This window comes from Microplitis demolitor, chromosome 4 (genome assembly GCF_026212275.2).
Source record: "Microplitis demolitor isolate Queensland-Clemson2020A chromosome 4, iyMicDemo2.1a, whole genome shotgun sequence".
Lineage (NCBI taxonomy): Eukaryota > Metazoa > Arthropoda > Insecta > Hymenoptera > Braconidae > Microplitis > Microplitis demolitor.
The window spans coordinates 13907103-13929537 of NC_068548.1; the positions used below are offsets into that span (position 1 = coordinate 13907103).

Sequence of the window (22435 nt, forward strand, 5' to 3'; positions counted from 1 at the left end):
AATTTCGAAATTTTTCAGTGAGTTTTGAGTAGCTGTATTTATGTGGATAATGGTCGTATCATGAATTTAAAGAAAAAAAAAAAACAATTTTAAGCTCGAGGATTCTAATTTTCAGATTTTTCGGTGAAAACTTTTTAGGAGCCACTTATCGCTTTAGAATCATGAAATTGATCAGAAAACAAAAATTAAAATATTAATGCCAAAATGGCCTATAACAGCAAGCATATGCCTTTTTGACATTAATTTTATTTTTCATTTTTTAGTTAATGCTAAAAAGGCACATAAATAAAAAATCATTAAAATATTAAATTCATTCATTTTTTGTTAACCTTTCGTTACTCGCGTCTACTCGCCCGACGATTTTCATCGCGCGTCGAGCACTGTGCCCCCCATGCTAAATGAAATGCGACGTTGCCAAATCACAATGCTACAATGAATTATTTCTTACAATAACAACAGTAGGTTTGGCAACATGGTTACCAAAATTAAATCGACGATTTAACTCGCATAATGAGCACTGTGCCGTTTTTTCACATTCTTGTTATAGATAAATATACTTCTTTTATATTTGAATTGTGTATTTATTAATTACACGCATATTTAATAAAAATATACATTTCAAAGAGAGAATTGGTTAAGTATAAAGTCACAAATACCCATACAGTAACTTTTATTGCAATTTTAGTCAAAAAGGCGGCGTCACGCTCATAGCGCGAGTAACGAAAAGTTAATAAATATTTAATTGAACCAATTCATTGATTTTATTGGTTTTTTATTTATACGCCTTCTTGGCATTAGCTAAAAAATTATAAATAAAATTAATGCCAAAAAGGCATATGTTTGCTGTTATAGGCCATTTTGGCATGAATATTTTAATTTTTGTTTTTTGATCAATTTCGTCACTCTGAAGCGATAGGTGGATTAAAAAAAATGCCTTTTTGGCATTCGAATACCAAAAAGGCTTATAGTATTTATATGCCTTTTTGGTAATAGGGACGCGAATTCTCGTTAACTCTACAAGTTCAACAAAGATAGTCCCATTTATTTTTCTGAGTGTGTGACAGAGGTCCAGTGGCGTTTTCCCTTAAAAAGTAATAGCATCGGTTTCCTTTTAAACATTTTTAAATAAGAATGCATCTTTTTCTAATATACTCAAAAATTGTATAGAAATGTCAGAAAACAAAAAAAATTGTGACGAAATTCTAATGTTTCTAAAACCATGAAATAAATAGATAAGAAAACTAAAAATTACAAGTCTCTTATTTTTTTACTATTTACTTAAAAAAGAAACAAACGCTTGGAAGTTCTGAAATAATTACGTAAGTTCCATTACTTGTAAGCATTTTTACTCTAAACATTACTATGTTGATAGTTTAAAATATAAATAATTTGCTTTTTTAATTTTTTCGATACGGTCATTATTCACGAAAATACAGCTTTTCAAAAATCACTGAAAAATTTATAAAATTTTCTTGTTCTTTTAATTTTTTGGATAAGTGTATTATAATTGTTTTTAATTCAAAAAATTAACACGACTGATCAAATTTACTTAGTGTTGTGTACTGTTTTAGTTAATAATATTTTAAAACAAAATTCACGAGCTACTTTAGATACAAGCTTGGTGAAAGAAACAGCAAGTATATTAGTATCGTTGCTGTTGTTTATATTCTCACTCATTTAAAAGTGAATGAACATAGAACTAATGATTGAATTAGTGAAATCTTCAAGACTTCGCTTCAGCAAAAAGTAGAAATATCACAATGTAATTTGTTAAAATATTTAATTAAATAGTGGATAGCGTAACCACTTGAGTAGTAAGGGAAGTTTGAGTAGTGAAATTGTAAAATTTACTGAATACATAGTGCATAAAAGTTTTACTAATTTCATGTTTGACAATTTCCCTACTTTATTAGTGAAAATAATTAATTTACGAAGGGAAATTGTAACATCAATATTAATAGTGGAATTTGACTAGTGAAATTGTGAAAGTCACAAATCATAATGTGCATATCAGCTTCACTTGTGGAAATGATAAAAATGTTGCTAAATCATTAGTGAAAATCATTAATTTGCTAGTGAAAATTATAGATCTAAATTTATTAGTGAAGATTCACTAATTTGCTGTTGAAGTACTCTTACTATGAAGTGAATACTGCTTCACTAACGTAATTAATCAAATTTTCACTAATTCATGCTTAGAGAGTGCATATATTCTTTTATATTCTAAAATATATTTTTAAAATTCACTCAGGCAAAAAATTACAGGAAAAGAAAAATTTTAGAATTTTTTTAATGATTTTTGCAAGGCTACAACTTTTTAAAAAGAAATGGTATCAAGATTTTAAAAAAGCATTTAAAAGCTTGAAAACTCTAGTATTGATTGGTTTAGCTAAAAAAAACACTATTTGTCTAAATATTTTCAATTTTCGGGGTGAATATTCAAAATTACTAATTAATTTTACTTTTTAATGTTATGAAAAGTTAAATTATTTGAAACAAAAAAAAACGATAAATTAGTATAAAATTAGATTTTATAAAAGATAATTGGATATTCTACTAAAAATTAATTAATAAAATATTGAAAACTCAGTATCTCTAAAACTATTAGTCCTCGAGGTTTTGCTCAAAAGACATTTTTAAACAGAGAGTCAATTTTTCTACGGATCGTTGGTTTGAATTTTTTTCTAAGTCTAGAAGCTTATGAAATAATTACAGAATAACTCGAATTATAGACAAAATTGACTTTTGTCACCTATACAACTACAACAGTTAAAGCTACAGTGAATTTACAGTTGACACTTTGTAGATGAACATGCGCAGCGATCTCGAATATGACCAGGTGGTGATTACATCTGCCCCCACCGTGTCCAATTTTGTCTAAGTTGATCAAATACTGACTTTAGCGTCAAGAATTTTTACTTCAGATCTTTACTTCGTTTAGCGGGCAGATAAAGAAGTAATATAGTTTTTAATGTATAACAGTATTTTTGAAAATCAATGCGGGAATGTAGAGACAGATAGAAAAAAAAATTAATATAACGGGACCGAAGTCCACCTCTTTTTCACGGGAGGCCGTTTCCTTCAAGGTATACACGCGGTGTGGAATTCCTACCTCCTTCCAAGATGACACCCTTAAGACGCGTTTTCATTTGTTTCTCTATTCGCACTCAACTGGATAAACGGTACTATCTTTGTTGCACTTGTACAGTAAATGAGAACTTTGTCCAAGCTTTTCTCGTAAACAAATGGAAGTTATCAAAAAATTGAAGTGCACTTCGCTAGTTCATAGAGTAAAGCATCGGGTCTGTGTCTTTATTTTACGTTTAGAGCTTTTATTGCATAGAAAAGCTTGGACAAAATTATCTGATAACCGTTCTTAATCGAAAAATAGAATCAAGCGACTAAGAGTGGACGTTAACCGGATGAGAGTTAAGAAAACTTTCATCTCAGGAAATAAAGAGACTGGTTGAAGTAAGCTTAAAAAATTCCCCCCGTGGTACTAGTTCGCCTTAACGCCCTTAAAAGATTCCCCTCCATTAAATGGAATGCAGTTAAATGGATTAAATAAACAAATTTTGTAACCATTCAGTTTCGAAAAAGCTATTATCTACTTGTTCAGTTTCTGATAAATCTTCTTCTTAACAAGATGATCTCTTTGATTTTATGAGACAAATCAAAGATTGATCATTGCTCGCGAGAGACGTGTACAGAGAAAAAGAGAGATTAGTCATTTTTCGATATGTGTGCAAAGAAAAATAACTAAACTATAGCTGTTCGATAATCATGTACTCCCCCCATCCCTCTCTTCCGCCAAATATTGTTCGAAAATTGGACTTCTGCATTTGGTATTACAAAAAAATATTGACGATAGAAGTTTGATTCAATAACATTTTTTGTAAGTAATTAAATGTTAATCAAGAATTATTAATCTATGATGTGAAAACTCTTGAAACCGGTTGACCTTGCGGGCCAGCCCCAAACTGCCCGTGGCTTTCGATTTCATGGAGCTCGCTAACATGACTATGAATATATTTTCAAGATCTTTGAGTTCGAAAATACTCTTTTATACATTGGCTTTTTCGAGCTCGAAAAAAATGATGTCTTTCTTTGAACTACGAACAGATCACAAGGAATTATGTAGTGATGGAAAAAAGTCGTAATGAAAAAAAACTGATATAATTTTCGAAATATTTGATTAACTACATTATGTGTTATTTAGGGAAAATAAAGTAAATTGTAATTTTTTTAATTTCTTCCTCCCACGATATCTTTCCAACGAATCAACTAATTAAGATAATTTTTGCGGTAATCGTTGTTTTATTGAATTCTACAGCTGATGAAAATTTGAAATTGATCAATTCCGTTTTTGCGAAATTGCTCGAAAAAATGCTTTTTTACCATTTCTTTCTCTCACGATTTTGCTCGAATAAATTAACTGATTTAAGTGATTCTCGTAGAAATCGACGAATTTTATCGTTTTACAGCTGACTTAATTTTGAGAATGATTGGATTGATCGTTTCGAAGATCTTAGAAAACAATCGTTTTTTATGATATTTCTCTCTCCCTCCCCCCTCCCCCTCCCGCGATATAGGCAATGAAATTTTCATCAGGTGTCGACGTTTTGAGGATCTATGAAGCTATTCTGGCTAATTTCAAGATGTCCAAGTGTATGTATGTGCCTGTGTGTGTGAGTAAACTGATTATAATTTGGAAATAAATCAATCAATCTACATAGTTTTTACAGCATTCGAAAAAGTTTGTCAGGTGTCAATTTTCCTGTAAAATTTAGATCATCCGATCGAATAGAATCTACGTTAATTAAGAAATACGAAAACAAAATTTTTTTTAGTTTTTTTTAAATTTCTTAAAAATGACTCCTAATTGATTCCACAATCTAGTAACTGATTAGACTTTGGACTCGATAAAACGCCTGGATTGCGGCAGAAACCACCTTTATTGGTTAAATTGTTCAAAAGATCTGTTAAATCAACACAAAAAAGTGTTGAATATTTAAAACAAAAACTTTTAACACTAAGTTACTTGACGCAATGAGGCAAAATTTTTCACTGTGTAACTATATTTTACTATTAAGTCGCAAGAACAGTATTAATTCTGTTGCTGCAATAGCATTTTATCACTTTGCTGCAACATGATCGATTTGTTGCAGCAACAGGAAATTTTTTTTCCGTATACTTTTTATCTTATATACCTATATATATTTGGTCTGTATCAATGCGTATCGTCAAAAATGATCGTACACAAAAATTAAGTTGCGTGTTTTTTAATCATTTTTAATTGGTTCAATTTTCTGAGTCTAAATCTAAACATAACTTTTTTTTTACGTTGAACAGCTGAAAAAAAAAATAAAGGTACTACTGAGTTTTTTTCCAGCTCAAAGAGTTCAAAGAATGTTTTCATAATAATATTTTTGAGTCCATGGAAATTGAAAATAGGGGGAAATTTTGGGGCTGAATCGTAAGCAACCGTTTTTTAGTTTTATTTTCTTGCGGCCATATCAAAAATAGTTATTCAATAGTATAAAAAAAAATGCCTTCAAAGCCTAGCTATGTAACTTTTATACTAAAATGACTCGTTCGAAAATAATATTTCTCATTTATTTTGTATTGAAAAATTTTATTATTTTAGTTTTATTTGTATAATTTTATTCATTCAAGTGATAAATAATAAAATAAATATATGTTTCTGTAGAGCATTTTATCCTTTATTAAAATGTTAGTTTCAACTTGAATCCGTTTTTTTATTCGGGGAAAGAATGATTACATTAATCTATATATAATTTTATAAAACCATATATCGTTGCCTATAAATATATCCAAATTTCTGTATAGTTTCATATATAATTATATCATCTTATGTCCAGTTATATATAATGACATCTATTATGTGTAATCAGATAGGACACTAGAAGTGAAAAAAAAAGTTTTTTTATAACTATATATAATTGGTTGTGATTATATATAGCGATATGTATTTATAGTGGATTTAGTATAACTATTTCTAATTTTCATTTTCAAATTTTTATTGAAATAAAAAGTAAATTGTTAAGAACAATTACAATTATTAATCATTACGACATATAACTACGGTAATATAAATTAATTTTTTGATTTAACTAATTTTTTTATTTCAATTTATCCGAGAAAAAATTATTGGATCTGATCACATATAACTACACAAAATTATATACAGTTATTATATACAGTTATGCATAATTATACATGGTTATATACAGCTAAATATTGCCAATATATCGATCTAGTTATACCTAACCGTTCAGATATAATTGTAAATAATCAGATCCAAATATTTTTTTTCATTTATATTTCTGAAAAAAATTCAAGCATTTAATGTAGGTTAATTATAAATTCTATGAATAATATCTTTGAGATCATGAAAGTTAATTAAATTTTTTTTTCGAATTGATTATTATTGTAGAACTCTAACTAACTTGAACGATTGATAAAATATATAAATTGGAGTTCATTTTTCGAAAGTAATTAATGATTAAATATAAAGCAAATAACCTTAAACTAGTCAGTTGGCCAGTTTAGCAACTTGAGTCAAATTAACATTTTTGTAAATCATAAAATTCTCTACAACACATATATACTTATTTTATTTTTATCAGTTTAGTTTGTCAATAAAATCTAATTCACCGTTGTTTTTATAATTTTCAGATAATGGTTTCTTCAAATTTACCGGTAAGAATAATTAAAACATTCTAAGTATGTCAAAGCTCCCTACTTAGGAAATAAGATTTAAACCGATTTATAATGTTGAAAATTAAAACAACCGAGTACCTGAAGGCTTAATATTATGAAATACTTTTTTAATGTTTTCGTTTTCTTCATCGACAGTTATATATAACCTATAAAACTATTTTTTCAGCCTTCCGTCTTTTTTCTCTTATTTAAACTTTTATTCTTTTTAAGTTGAGTTGCTTCTAAAACTTATCTTTTTTATAGGGTTATTGTAAACGTAGGTAAAATAGAAAAATTATAGCTAACTAATGATTTACTCAATTCTATCACACTTGAATAACCGCAGACAAAATAACTGCAAATAAAATAACCTCCGAGGAATTAACTTAAAGGCAAAATAACCGCAAAAAAACAATTTCGGAAATCTAATGTTTCATAAATTTTTCGAACCGAACACGTAAATAAAAATTTCTATGTAAATTAATTACCAACACATAACTGATGATAATATAACGTTTTAATATTGTTTTCTTCATTTTGGATTTAGAAATTGATGTTTTTGATATAAAATTATATATTGGTTACTAACAAATTTTTCTATTACCTTGGGCCCCACAAATGACTTGACAGCGTTACCTGTCATAGAGGAACCCTCTGATAAATTTTCGACTCTCTGATCGAATTTCCGACTATTACAAAAACATCGCTGTTAACTTAATATATTGGAACTGGCTGAAAAAATTGTTTTGTTATGAACTATTATTTCATTAAAATCTTTTTAAAACGTTATGAATCATTTTAAATCGTATTTTATAATCAGGGCTGATTTTCTGAACCCTTTGTGCGTCAAAAAATTTCCCATTTCGCATCATAATCATCATGGTATACGCGAACTGACTATCGCTGTATAATCCAACCTCGTTAAAAGACCAAGTCGGAATGATAGAGGAAAAAATTCAAAGAATTAGAACTCTCCCACTATCATGCTTGACAGCATTTCAATCTGGCTATAAGACTGTCAATGTTTCGTTGTTTAGGAGATGTATGTTGTATTATGTACATACTTTAAGTTAGTCTTAAAACGAGGATTTGACGTTAAATGTGAATTCTGTTTTTGGTGGGAGGAAGCGTTCTAGACAATTTTTAACAAATTGAAGGGGAAAGTCATAACGAGGTTGGAATGAACCATCCTACTCATCTAACGGCAGACTTTAATTCAATTAGTTACCCTGATTAGAAAATACGATTAATGATGATTAAAAATGTTTTAATCGTTGGAAATACTCATGAATCGTCAATTGATGATTAAAGAGTATTAAAAATGATTGGAATTTGTAATCATTTTTAATCCTCTTGCGGGACCAGATATTGTAATATTATTTTACGATTAAAGATGATTCACGAAGATTAGGAATTTTGAATTGTCTTTAATCGTAAGATGATATTATAATTTCTAGTCCAGTATGAGAATTAAAAATGATTCATGCCAAATAGAAATTTTTAATCGTCATAAATCGTTTTTAATCGTAAAATAATAAATAAACTTTTTATGATTAGAAATGATTTAATGTGAAAAACCATGAGGATTATGAGTATTAAAGATGATTAATTTTTTAATCGTTTTTAATCATCACAAATCGTATTTTTTAATCAGGGTATGTCTTCACCATTGTTCATACGTTGATTCTTAGAAATTTTGATGCGCAAAGGAATAAAATTAAGCTCAATCTATTTAACAATTTTCTAATTAGTAAATTGTTATTAGTAATTTGAGCAATATTAAATTAATTTTTAAATAGACACCATGTTTTTGTTTTAAAAAAATCATGGTCGAATTTAAAAAACAACTTTTTGTTCACAATTGATAAACATTACAACTTTTAATCACTTATTGTAGAGAAAGACCAAAATTTTTGTTGGTCGTTTACCTGAAAATTGTCGAAACGACGAATTGCGTCAATTATTTCTCCGTTTTGGTGAAGTTACTGAATGTGATGTGATGAATCGTTACGGATTTGTTCATATGGCTCGAGAAGAAGATGCAGCTGCTGCAATCAAGGCTTTACACAATACAAATTTTAAAGGTGCTACAATCAATGTTGAACAATCGACAGGAAAATCACGAGGGACTGGTCCTATCGGGCGTAGAGATGATCGAAGAGGTGGACCAATGAGAGGTGGAAGAAGTGGTCGAGACGGAGGTCGCGACAGTCGACCAGGTCCTTATAATCATCGCGGAGGTATATCACCAGAAATATTCTTATTCTGATGATAAATATCTAAATTCTCTCAGAGTTTTGTTATCTAAATTACGTTAGTTTGATAAGCCCAAATTATTGGGAAGCTCGCAATATTTACAGCTCTTCCATTACCGCGTGCTGGTTACAACGGATCTGCTACAGGTGGCGTTGGTGGAGGGTATGCAGATTATGGCAACCGTAGTAGCAGTGACTTTGGTGGACGCAGTAGCGATTATTCAAGTGGTGGATATGCTGATCGTGTCAACTACGGCCAAAATGTCGGTGGCGGAGGTATGGGAGGGTATGCATCGACGCCTGGAATTGTTGGTGGATATGGCCCGAATTCTGGCGCAGCCGGTTATGGACCTGGAGGAGCTGGAGATTATGGAAGAACAAATGATTATGGTCGCACTGGTGACTTTGGAACTCGATCAGATTACGGCAACTGTAAAGTTACATTTTTATCATAACTCGATAAGTAGCTAGAGCAAAATTAACAACATTAATTTTCAGTTCAAACTGGAGGTGCAATGAGCGGTGATTTTAATCGTGGTATGCCAGGTATTGGAGATTATGGACGAGCAGATAATTTTGGTCGCGCTACTGACCCTTACACTCCCAGAAATGATTACGACCGTAATACAGGTCCAATGAGAAACGGTGGTGCAATCGCTACTGGTGGTTATGGATCTGGGTATGCAGATGCCGGGTAATTTAATCACAAATAATTTATTCAATCTAATGACGATAAAACTATGAGTCTTAAATATTATATTAGCATGCATTTTTAATGATATTTTACTTGCTATATATTCAACGACCAAGTGAAAAATTACTCTAAATATATTTTTTTTTCATTTTAAATATAACTATTACTTTTTTCGTCTTATTGCAAAGTTACCATCTATTTTAATTGTAGTACAATAGCTCACTGCTCACATACAAAATTTCCACTACTATTTCAAAAAGTAATTTTGTAAATATTTATAATATCCCGAGAAATTCGCTATCGGAAAACAAATATACACTGCGAGAACAATTTACTTGAGCCAAATAAGATTTGTTTCAGGTAAATAAATCCCATATTTGAATGGACCCAATTCGTATTTATTTGAGAAAAATATATGGTTTATTGGAGTGAAATAGTGATTTGTTTATAGTTAACAAATCTTCATTTGAAATTTTTTTTCAACCAAGATTTGTTAACTACAAAGAAATATATATTTGAATGAAATAAATGATTTTGTTCAGTCAAATAAATCTATTTATTTGACTCAAATAAATTGTTCTCTCAGTGTATGATAACTGGTTAACTTTGCAGAGCAGCATAAGAACTTCCTGTTATATTTTTTTTTACAAAAAAAAAAAAAAAAAAAAAAAAAAAAAAAAAAAATTACATTTTTGACTTCACTGAATAAAAACAATTTTGGACTTCTAACTTAAAAAATGACGAATTTTCATAAAAATGAAAGTATAGTCCACTTAATTTACTCTTAAGCGTCGTAGGGGGAAATTAACTATTGGACTTTTTTTTATTGATAATATGCAAAAACTTCCGTAGATCACGAAAATAATAACAAGAAAGCTCAATTCGGCCACGTTTTTTAAATAAATAATAAAATAACAATAGGGAAGCCGAGACACCGTGTATTTTCATTAAAAAACTTCTATCTAACAATGTAAAACCCTATGATGACTGGTATTAAATTAAAGGGCAATAAATTCTGAATAAGAAATGTCAAACACCAATTTCCTGTGGCTTATTATGTTCGCGAAAAAAATTAATTAAAAAAACAAAATAATTAATTGTTTACATTTTGTCACGCTGTCGGTAACAGAGCTGTAGAAACTGAGCTAGAGGGCGCGTGCAAGCCCGGGCTCAGTGATTGTCATCTACTGCAATTTAAAATGTTCTCACCATTCTGTGTTATAGAAATTATTATTATTTTTTTTTTATTATTTATTAATTTAAGTTTTTGAAATGAAATTGAATTAATAAATAATAAAAAAAAAATAATAATTTCTATAACACAGAATGGTGAGAACATTTCAAATTGCAGTAGATGACAACCACTGAGCCCGGGCTTGCACGCACCCTCTAGCTCAGTTTCTGCAGCTCTGTTACCGACAGCGTGACGAAATGTAAACAATTAATTATTTTGTTTTTTTAATTAATTTTTTTCGCGAACATAATAAGCCCCAGGAGATTGGTTTTTGACATTTCTTATTCAGAATTTATTGGTTTAATTTAATACGTCATCATAGGGTTTTACATTGATAGATAGAAGTTTTTATTGAAAATACACGGTGTCTCGGATTGCCCATTGTTATTTTATTATTTATTTAAAAAACGTGGCCGGATTGAGCTTTCTTATTATTATTTTCGTGATCTACGGAATTTTTTGCATATTATCAATAAAAAAAAATCCAGTAGTTAATTTCCCCCTACAACGCTTAAGAGTAAATTAAGTGGACTAGTAGCCAGTTTACTAATCGAAAATGGAGTTCTCAACTCATACTGATGTAATGAAGTCGGAGAAATCATTTTCGATAATAGAATGATGTGTATGCGTTGCTCACGATATTTCTTCCATAACGTTATAATTGATCCAAAAAAAGAGTCTATGCCAATCTTGCTCAATTAATCGTCAAAAACTTTCTGCCTGACCCCCAAGTTAACTCTTATTCCTCTATCCTGCACCCTTGCACTCTGTACCTATCTTCCACTCCCAGTGCGGTTTTGACACCCCCACAACACATATATTTGGTCTCAGGCTTTCCCTTTCACACAATCTCTTTCTCTTTCTCTCTTCACACATACCTTTACGTCACTCTGTCGATAACGTACAATTGTCTCGGTCTAATCGTTAAATTAACGATTACGATCGTAACAATATACGCGAACTAACCAACCGCGTTAAAACACTAAGTCGGGATGGTAGGAGAAAAAATTCTTAGAGTATAGATTCCCCCACTATCACGTTCGACAGCGTTCTAAATCGTGCGAAAAAATCGATTTAAAAAAAAAAAAATTTTTCCTCTCCCCACTTTATAGTTGCAGAATCGATAACAAATTCAAAATTCACGTCTGCTATAAAAAGAAATTATACTAATATTTACTTTATATGACAGTATATTATTTCATCGCAATTTTAAAGTTGTAGAATCGTTTTAATAAAAATCGATTATTTTTTAATTTTTCAAATAGCGTAAAAATTTGATCTATAAAATTATAAATTGTCTATAGCTAACTTTAATCATTTCGCTTAAGTTGTTTATCATTTGTTTAGTTGTATTAGTCAAACAATTTTTATAATTTTTGAGTTTATGACTAAAAAACAAATTTTTTGTTTAATTAATTTAACAAAAAATCGATATTCAAAAATATTTTTCAAAAAAAAGAATCGATTTTTTTCAATTAATCGAAATGCCTACAATCGGTTAAAAAAAATCGATAGTCAAAACGAAAACATCGATTGTTCGATTAATCTTTGGGATGTGAGGGGGTTTTAATACGAAGGAAAACAAAATGAATGTAGATCAAACTTGACTTGATTTATTCAATCAACCGTTACACGCGTGAACTTAGAAAATTAGGTGATGAAATTGTCCGGCGAGGCTTATGGGTCAGTCGCTCGAGAGGAACCGTCTTTTTCGAATTCCGTCGCTCGGGTCCTTCACTCCTTTGGAGAGGGGGGTACCGAGGGATAATACTCACAGGAAAAAACAGGTAGAAAAAATAGAGATAGAAATAGAGAGAACAATTTAATGAGATACCGGGTCCGGGTCGCTGGCCAGCCGACGACGGACCTTAATCCGTTTATTGCTTTGGAAAAAATATCGGTCATAAAGACTGAGGATGTGGAAAGAAGGTTTTGGAAAAACCCATAAGTTCTCGCCGACAATATTTACAAAATATTTAACTTAATCTTACAACAATTGCTCACTTTAGTTTTATGATATTCTTGTCAGCTGCAGATGTGAATTTTATTATATTGTCAGAATATTACAATAAACTAAAATTTCCAAAAAACTATTCTGCAGCGGACAAAAATATTCCCATGTTGCTCCGCATCACCACTTAAATTATAATCCCGTATAACTTATGGTGTTGCTTCACAGCTAGGCTAAATTACAAAATAAAAAGTTCTAAAATAATTAATGCTAAAAAATGAACGATACTAATTTAATAATAATAATAATATTAATAAAAATAGTAACGATAAAAGCAATTAAAATACGTTAAATAATTACAATGGTTAAGAAAAGGACTGCCAAGGTTGGGTGGAAGGAATGACCCCCACAAATCAATTTCGATTGCGCATCAATAGTTTTAGTCTGGCTTTCACGTTAAATGTAAATTATTTTTTGATGGGGGGAAGCGTTTTAGACAATCTTTAATGAATTGAAGGGGAAAGTCTTATAACGATGTTAGACTGAACCATCATATTTAGCCAACGGCGGACTTCAATTTAATTGGTTATGTCTTCACTATTGCCGATACGTTGATTCTTAGACATTTTGATGCGCAGAAGAATAAAATTAAGCTCGATCTATTTAACAATTTTCTAATCAGTAAATTGTTTTTAGAAAATTTGAGCAATATCAAATTAATTTTTAAATAGACACCATGTTTTTGGTTTAAAAAAAACATGGTCGAATTTAAAAAACAATTTGTTTTTTTAACAATTTCCATATTTCGGCTGAGGTGAATCAGAAAAAAGTTAGACACTCAAGATTACGATCAAAATGATGAATCAAAATTAAAAAAAAAAAATAAATTATCGTATCTTAACCAAAAAAAAAAAACTAAATTGGAATTGATCGATATCACAATTACAGAATAAGTTTACAACAAAAAAAAAAATCGGTCTGTCGGTTGACCCTGCGGGCCAGCCCCAAAACTTCCCGCTGTTTTCGACCTCAAAGAGCTCGAAAACATTAGTGTAGATATATTTTCGAGCTCTTCGAGCTCGAAAATGCTATCACATGCAATTGTTTTTTTATGATCTTTTCAAGCTCTAACAAGTTACCTGTTATGCTGAAGTTTGAAAATTTAAGAATCGAAAATCATCAATGAAGCGGTGTTTAAAATTTAGTTCCTGATTTTATTCAGTAAAATAAGTGTATTGAGGCAGAAATCAATAATGTCGGGGATCAAAATCAAGATTTAAATAAATTTTGACTCATGTCAGAAACAATAAAATATGAAATATCCGATAAAAATATTAAAAACTACGTTTTATCGATTTTTTTGTTGATAATATGATTTAAACTAAAAACCAAGTTCGATGACATTATATGATCGAAAGAAACCATAAAAAAGATGAGTTGGTATGATATCAGGCACATTTTAGTACTCCGGAAAAAATAACATACAATGTTATTTTTTTAACTTTTCAACGCCGATATCTTTTGAACTAATCAATCGATTTTGATAGTTGACGTTGCAATCGGCGCGTTTTATTGAGTTCTAGAGCTGATTAAAATTTGAAATCGATCGCGTCAGTCGTTTCGAAAATATTTAGAAAAAACCGTTTTTCACCATTTCTTTCTCCCGCGATATCTCTCGAAGAAACCAACCGATTGAGATGACTAAGGTGGCAATCGACGCGTTTTATCAAATTCTAGAGCTGATTAAAGTCGATCGTTCGAGTCGTTTCTGAGAAATCACTAAAAAACTAAAAAAAAAATTTTTTTTTTTTCGTAATTCGCACATATTTTCGAGTCTATTCGATCAAATGATCTGAAATTTTCAGAAAAGTTGATGGCCAACAAGCTCTTTCAATTGCCTTCTCAACCATCCAAATCGATTCATTAGTTCAAAAGTTACAAAGAGTTTACATACACACACACACACACACACACACACACACACACACACACACACACACACACACACACACACACACACACACACACACACACACACACACACACACACACACACACACACACACACACACACACACACACACACACACACACACACACACACACACACACACACACACACACACACACACACACACACACACACACACACACACACACACACACACACACACACACACACACACACACACACACACACACACACACACACACACACACACACACACACACACGCACGCACACACACACACACACACACACACACACACACACACACACACACACACACACACACACACACACACACACACACACACACACACACACACACACACACACACACACACACACACACACACACACACACACACACACACACACACACACACACACACACACACACACACACACACACACACACACACACACACACACACACACACACACACACACACACACACACACACACACACACACACACACACACACACACACACACACACACACACACACACACACACACACACACACACACACACACACACACACACACACACACACACACACACACACACACACACACACACACACACACACACACACACACACACACACACACACACACACACACACACACACACACACACACACACACACACACACACACACACACACACACACACACACACACACACACACACACACACACACACACACACACACACACACACACACACACACACACACACACACACACACACACACACACACACACACACACACACACACACACACACACACACACACACACACACACACACACACACACACACACACACACACACACACACACACACACACACACACACACACACACACACACACACACACACACACACACACACACACACACACACACACACACACACACACACACACACACACACACACACACACACACACACACACACACACACACACACACACACACACACACACACACACACACACACACACACACACACACACACACACACACACACACACACACACACACACACACACACACACACACACACACACACACACACACACACACACACACACACACACACACACACACACACACACACACACACACACACACACACACACACACACACACACACACACACACACACACACACACACACACACACACACACTCGGACATCATTCTGAAAATAGTCAGAATAGCTTCCTAGGACCTCAAAACGTCGACATCTGATGAAAACTCGATTTTCGAAAATCGGGGTGAAAACAATAACTTCCCGAAATTTTTGAAAATCGTCGATTTTCTTAGCGGGAAGTTAATAAAGCTGGCCGAAACTTGGCTTTTGACTCAGTATAAAACATAGTAAACAACTAAAAACAATACTCAGTTGATCATATGATTCACGTCTCATTCGTCATACAAATTAATCACACACGTCAACTATAATCGGTATTTTACAATTCTCGATTATTATTTAATAGTATCATTAATAAACAAAATTATAATCGTGATTGAATTAATTAATCAAATCAAATACACCTGTTCGATTCAAAAATTCCATTGACAAAATTAAATAAAATATGATTGTATCTTCATACGCACACATACAATAATATAAAATAATATAATGAACATAATAATATAAATATTTTATTTCGGTAACTCGTTCAAATTAAGTTATCGTTCATTTATCATCCGTAATAGGATCATATCAGTTATCAGAAACGTACAATAACCCACATCGCTAGTCCAATATAAAAAAAAACAACTTCTTACTACACGAATATCACATTAAGATACGTCAATCCGTCTAAGAAATACCATAAAAAAAGTCCAGTAAAATTGAATTTTTTATGTAGGTTTGATACATTGCAATCTACATTGCTTTTTATTAAATAAAGTACAATAGACTTACGATTTTCTTCAAATTTGAATTTCTTCACTTTGACCCTTTTTTTAATGTCATTGTTAACTTTAATTGCCTTACAGCTCCGCCCATAGAACCCTATTTGCCTAATTGTATATAATCATATATAAACACTTATATATAATTAGATCTGAAAATTGGCCAGATCTAATCATATATAATTATTTAAAGTATTTGCCTAATCATATATATTTATATATAACAACTTATATATAATTAGACCTGAAAATTGGCCAGGTCTAATCATATATAATCATATAAAATTATATATGATTATATATAAGGTTTATATAATTATATATGGCCAATGATTATTTAATGAGACCTAATCATTGACCTTATTTAATCAGTTAAATATAATCATATGTATTCATGTATAATTGAATTAAATATTTGGAGTCAAATTTTGATGAAATCATACATTTTGGAAGTTATTGTTGTCTTATAATTACAGTTGACTTATAATCTAATACAAATTAGAATCAATAATTTTTCCACTATGTCTTATTTTTATTCAATATTCATCAAATTTTTAAGAAAAATGACAATCTTATTTTAATAGAGCAACACAAAATATTCATAGACTTATTAAAAAATTACACGTAAATTTATATAATGATGATTACAAGTCAACTTATCACCAAACGATGAATTTGTCATTAGAATATTATCAAATTGTAAGTACTTATAAACATAAATTATTTATTTTTTAAATAAATTATCGAGATATCCATCATATCTATTAATATATTTCATATCTATCTATAAAATTTTTTAATTTTAGTGTTACTTATTTTTAAATTTTTTAAATAATCGTACGCAAACTTACATAATAATTATTGCAATTGAATTTAGTCACCAAAGAATTTTTCATTTGAATATTATCAAACTTTAAGTACAAACAAGTATATATTATTTTATTTTTTTAATCTAATAAGGTATCTATACATCAGAGATTTATAAAATGACGAAAACAAATAGTCACACTGTACAGATAGATCTTGGTGAATCTGCTATCAATGGATCAATTAGGTACATTTTTAAATTTCAAGAGAATTTATATTTCATCGTAAATCGGTTCACTGTTGAACATACCAAAGTCTTCTATCACATAAAAACCAAAAGTATTATTGAACACGTTATTCCTATAAAAGAAAATAATGATACAGTGCTGATCAAGTATTCTGATGTTAAAAAAATGACACAGCTTATAAGAGTCGAAAATTGTGTATGCAAAAAACCAAATACTTTGAAAACTATGTGGTAAAAATGACATTAACAAAGTATACTTTATTAAAATACTAATAAATATATCATGTAAAATTTAGGAAATATTACACATAATTTATAATAAATGTATTACTTCGATAAATGTAAGCAAAATGTATTATTAATTTAGTATTGATTTATAAATAATAATAATGGCAAAATAAAATAAAATATAATTTGGCTCTTCATCTGTAATAATTAATAAAAAAATTCAGATACTTATATTTATGTTAAAGTCACTAAAGAACATAAAATCAACAATTATTAATAAAATTATAATTTACATTTGATTAGATATAATTATGTACATAGCTTTACGTTTAATTATATATATGGTCCTATATAAATTAGATCTGATTAGATATAATCATATATAGATTTATATATAATCATGTATGGACCTAGATAACTCTGGTCTGATTAAATTTGATTATACATAGATTTAAATATAATCATATATAGCTCTAGATAATTCAGGTCTAATCAGATCTAATTATATATAGATTTATATATAATCATATGTAGCCCTAGATAACTCAGGTCTAATCAGATCTAATTACATATAAATTTATATATAATCATGTATGGACCTAGATAACTCAGGTCATCAGATCTAATTATATATAGACTTATATATAATCATATATAGACCTATATAAGTCAGATCTAATCATATATAGACTTACATAAAACATACATATAATACATTAGTCCATATATGATTATATATATTTTATATAAAAATTTATATATAATCATATATAATTATATATATTTAATATATAATCATATATAAATATATATGGTTAGGCAAATTCATTTTTTCCCGGGTACTGTATTCTGAAACTCGAGAAGCTCAGAAATATACATTTAATAATGAGTTTAAGATTTTCAGCCTTTGTTAATGTAATAAAAAGTTCTACAACTGGTCTGTAGAGCGAATGAATGATTGTAATTTTGTACAAAAAATAAATCTGTCAAATTATAGTATTATACGTTTGTTTCATCGCTGATTCTTACTCTATTTTTTATATCATATTTTGACGTTTTATAGACCATTAAGTGGAGGACAGAGTTATGCTTCTGGAAACCCTAGTTACAATACCGGACCTGGACCGCAGACTGATATGTTCAGTAGAAGACCAGTCAATGCGGTGGCTAGTGGTGTATATCCACCGATCAGTGGCGGGTAAGTTTCTATATTTTCATTTCATTGAACTTTTTTAAGTTATTCTCATGTGTTACATAGATATACGGAAGCATATGATCGACCAGATTCATACGGTCCTCCTCGCAATACGGGCAATCGGTAGGTTGAAATTTATTTTTAATTTATTAGTTGTTAATGGTACACATCAGAATTAGATTGAAATCAAATCTCACTCAAACGGCGAACTATGCTAAAAAGTATTTACAGAAAGCATAAGGTGTAACGTCTAAAAAGTTATCTAATATAATTTTTTTTTTTTAAATAAGTTTAAAAATATGCGTTTAGAACCGTAGCGTGCGACGTGCATCATTAACGTTATCTGAGTGCGTAATGCGTTATCCCAATTTTGTGCGACATTAATGAGAATAAATATAATGAATGATTTAGTTTATTTAAATTAATACTAAAAATTAATCAAGTTTCACAAGAGAAATCACAGGTTTGCGTTAAAAACTGAAAATAAAATCTGTTAAATTGGTACCTGTATGATATTTTTATTATTGACTTTCTATAATCTAAACGTTACATCTTATACTTGAAGTTAATTGTATCCATTGTGAGATCTATATCACTCTCTCAACGAATAAAGCGGCGATATATTCTCACTTTTTAACATTTTAGCTTCCCAGGTCCGGCAGATTCAATGCCACCAAGGTACTAAAACGTGTACCCTCAATAAAAACTGCACACTATGGCACACAAAATAAATCCTAATGGTGCGCCGTCAGAAAAGTGTGACCACCGTGCGCGATAAGTGAAAAATGAAAATACTGAAAAAATTCTATATCAATTATGTTCAAGCTTTTACTTTATTAAAAAAATCATTTTGCGAATGATAACATAATAAAAAATGTCGATAATCACCGTATTTACTTATTTACCCTGAACATTAAATTATAAAACTATGAATTATATTAGAGTAGCGTTGAAATACTGAAAATTTATAAGAAGAAATAAATAAATTGAATGATGTAAAAAAATCATAATTTATAGTAATGCATTAAGCGTCTATTATTTATTCTTGTTTTACATTTTGTTAAATTGTGTTCTATTTTCTTGAATTTAATACTTTATTGTTTTTGAACAATTTGTCATAATTAAAAAAAAACAGTCAAACTATCAGTTTTAATTAGAAAGCATTTAAAAATATTATAAAAAACACTAACAACACAAAATTGATGTGAACATAATTTAGATTCGTTATAATCTTTACGATCAATTACGGTGTACTCTCAGTTTTATTTTGGTCTTCGGGGATGTTTGAAAGAAAATCGAGATAAGTTGAAGAGACCTAGAAATTGGTAGTAAAGATCAGTCTGTTTGAAAAATGTGTGTATTTGTGAAAATATTAAAAATTTTCAAGGAACATTATATAACATACAGATTTATTAATTTATCATGTTAAGATAGTTCACCCGCGACATTCGTAGCCAAAAGTATAGCGTAATCGTAACTACAAAAAAGTTAGAGATATTATATATCTCATGAGTGTACTCAATGCCAGAATATTTTATTTTTTTAAGAGACTGTATCCAATACATTCTAGTTTTTAATATACAGATAGAAACTAATATAATCACATTGATGAGTATAATAATTATGGCGACGCTGCAAACATTTATATTGAATAGTCTATAGATTAAACGTATAGGTAGTAATCTTTATGTAGTGTGAGTTTAATATACATACAGTTTTTTATTGTTGACAGTCACAAATTTTGGATAAAAGAAATTTTTGTGCATATTTTAATAATTTTTTTTCGACTTACAAGTTAATAGCTTTTAAAAAGAATAAATTTGTCGGATGTCTGCTACTTTCGGTATCATAATTTTTTAGGATTCTAAAGCTATTATGAAAGTCATCATTAATATAAGTTAACATTAAAAAATAATTTTTTTGTTTGTTTGGTATCATTGAATAAATATTTAACATTCATGAAAATTATTTTATATCACATGCCAAGTATTTTAAAATAATTTAATTTTAAAAATCAATTTTTTTTAATTCGGTCTAGAAGTTCTGAGTTTTTAACTTCCCGCTAAGAAAATTGTAAATGTTCGGAAAGTTATTGTTTTCACCCCGATTTTCGTAAATCAAATTTTCATCAGATGTCAATGTTTCGAGGTTCTAGGAAGCTCTTCTAATTATTTTCAGGATGATGTCTGATTATCTGTATGCATATGTGTGTGTGTGGGGGGGGGGGGAGTATGGATGTAAAGTCTCCATAATTTCTTAATGAATTAACCGATTGATATGGTTCTTGCGGCAATCAAAAGAGTTTGTTGACCGTCAACTTTCCTGAAAATTTCTGATCGATCAATAAGATAGACTCTAAGATACTAAAGAAATTTTTTTTTTTTTCGTTTTTTTTAAATTTTTCAGAAATGACTCAATCGATCAATTTAAAAATCTACTCAGCTCTGAAACACAATAAAGCGCGTCGATTGCCACCTCAACGATCGTAATCGATAAATTTGTTCCTAAACCTAGGCAGCTCTAGATCTCAATAAAACGTGTCAATTGCTACATTGATTCGGAGAGCTCAAAAATGTATTGCCAATAATGTTTTCGAGCTCCTAGAGTACGTACTGATACTACTTGGATGTATGTGAGAGCAACATGACTGTACTATTGCAAGAGTTTTCAACGAGCGGCGTTCAACAATACGGAAAAAACAATATAGTAGTTGTTTTGTCGCACGATTGTTTTGCCGTGAGAATATCGTCAAAAATTATAATAATATTAATTTCAAAAAAGTAAAAAGTTTTGCAGTAAAACTTAAGTTGAATTTTATTTAATGCATGGAGACCGAGCTGTCTCGTACAAAAATCGATGTATATCTGTCTTAAAATTACTAACTTAAAAATCTAGGTACAAATTTCATAAGAGCAAAGAGTGGGAAAAAGGGTGTACATTTTAGCGGTAGTAACGAAAAGTTCGGAAGTGATTGGTAATGCGGAAGGAAGAGAAGGGATAAGGGGCATTACAGAAAATGGGCATGAGCGTGGGTGTAGCGTAAGCAGGACGAAAGAGAAAGGGAATGACGTCACTAGACGTAGGAAATTTGGGAATGGAAAATGCCGAACTCAGGGTCGCCAAGTATGGTAGGTTTTTAGAGAACAATAGGCAATAAAATT

At 30.4% G+C, this 22435-nt stretch overlaps 1 protein-coding gene across 4 annotated transcripts in view; it reads left to right on the plus strand.

The window, feature by feature from the left end:
* The window catches only part of LOC103572843 (heterogeneous nuclear ribonucleoprotein A3 homolog 2), a 37466-nt gene that overhangs the window by 2823 nt on the left and 12208 nt on the right, over positions 1-22435 (plus strand). Inside the window, exons 2-8 of one of the 4 annotated variants that reach the window (XM_008551629.2) lie at positions 6700-6723; positions 8621-8963; positions 9084-9410; positions 9477-9672; positions 19143-19277; positions 19338-19397; positions 19920-20158. In XM_008551629.2, the coding sequence (XP_008549851.1) occupies positions 6703-6723; positions 8621-8963; positions 9084-9410; positions 9477-9672; positions 19143-19277; positions 19338-19397; positions 19920-19959 (1122 nt within the window). In that variant the 5' untranslated portion in view covers positions 6700-6702 and the 3' untranslated portion in view covers positions 19960-20158. Of the gene's footprint in view, positions 1-6699; positions 6724-8620; positions 8964-9083; positions 9411-9476; positions 9673-19142; positions 19278-19337; positions 19398-19919; positions 20159-22435 lie in introns of those variants that run through there. The other 3 variants (XM_014444753.2, XM_014444757.2, XM_014444756.2) reach the window with 3 other exon arrangements.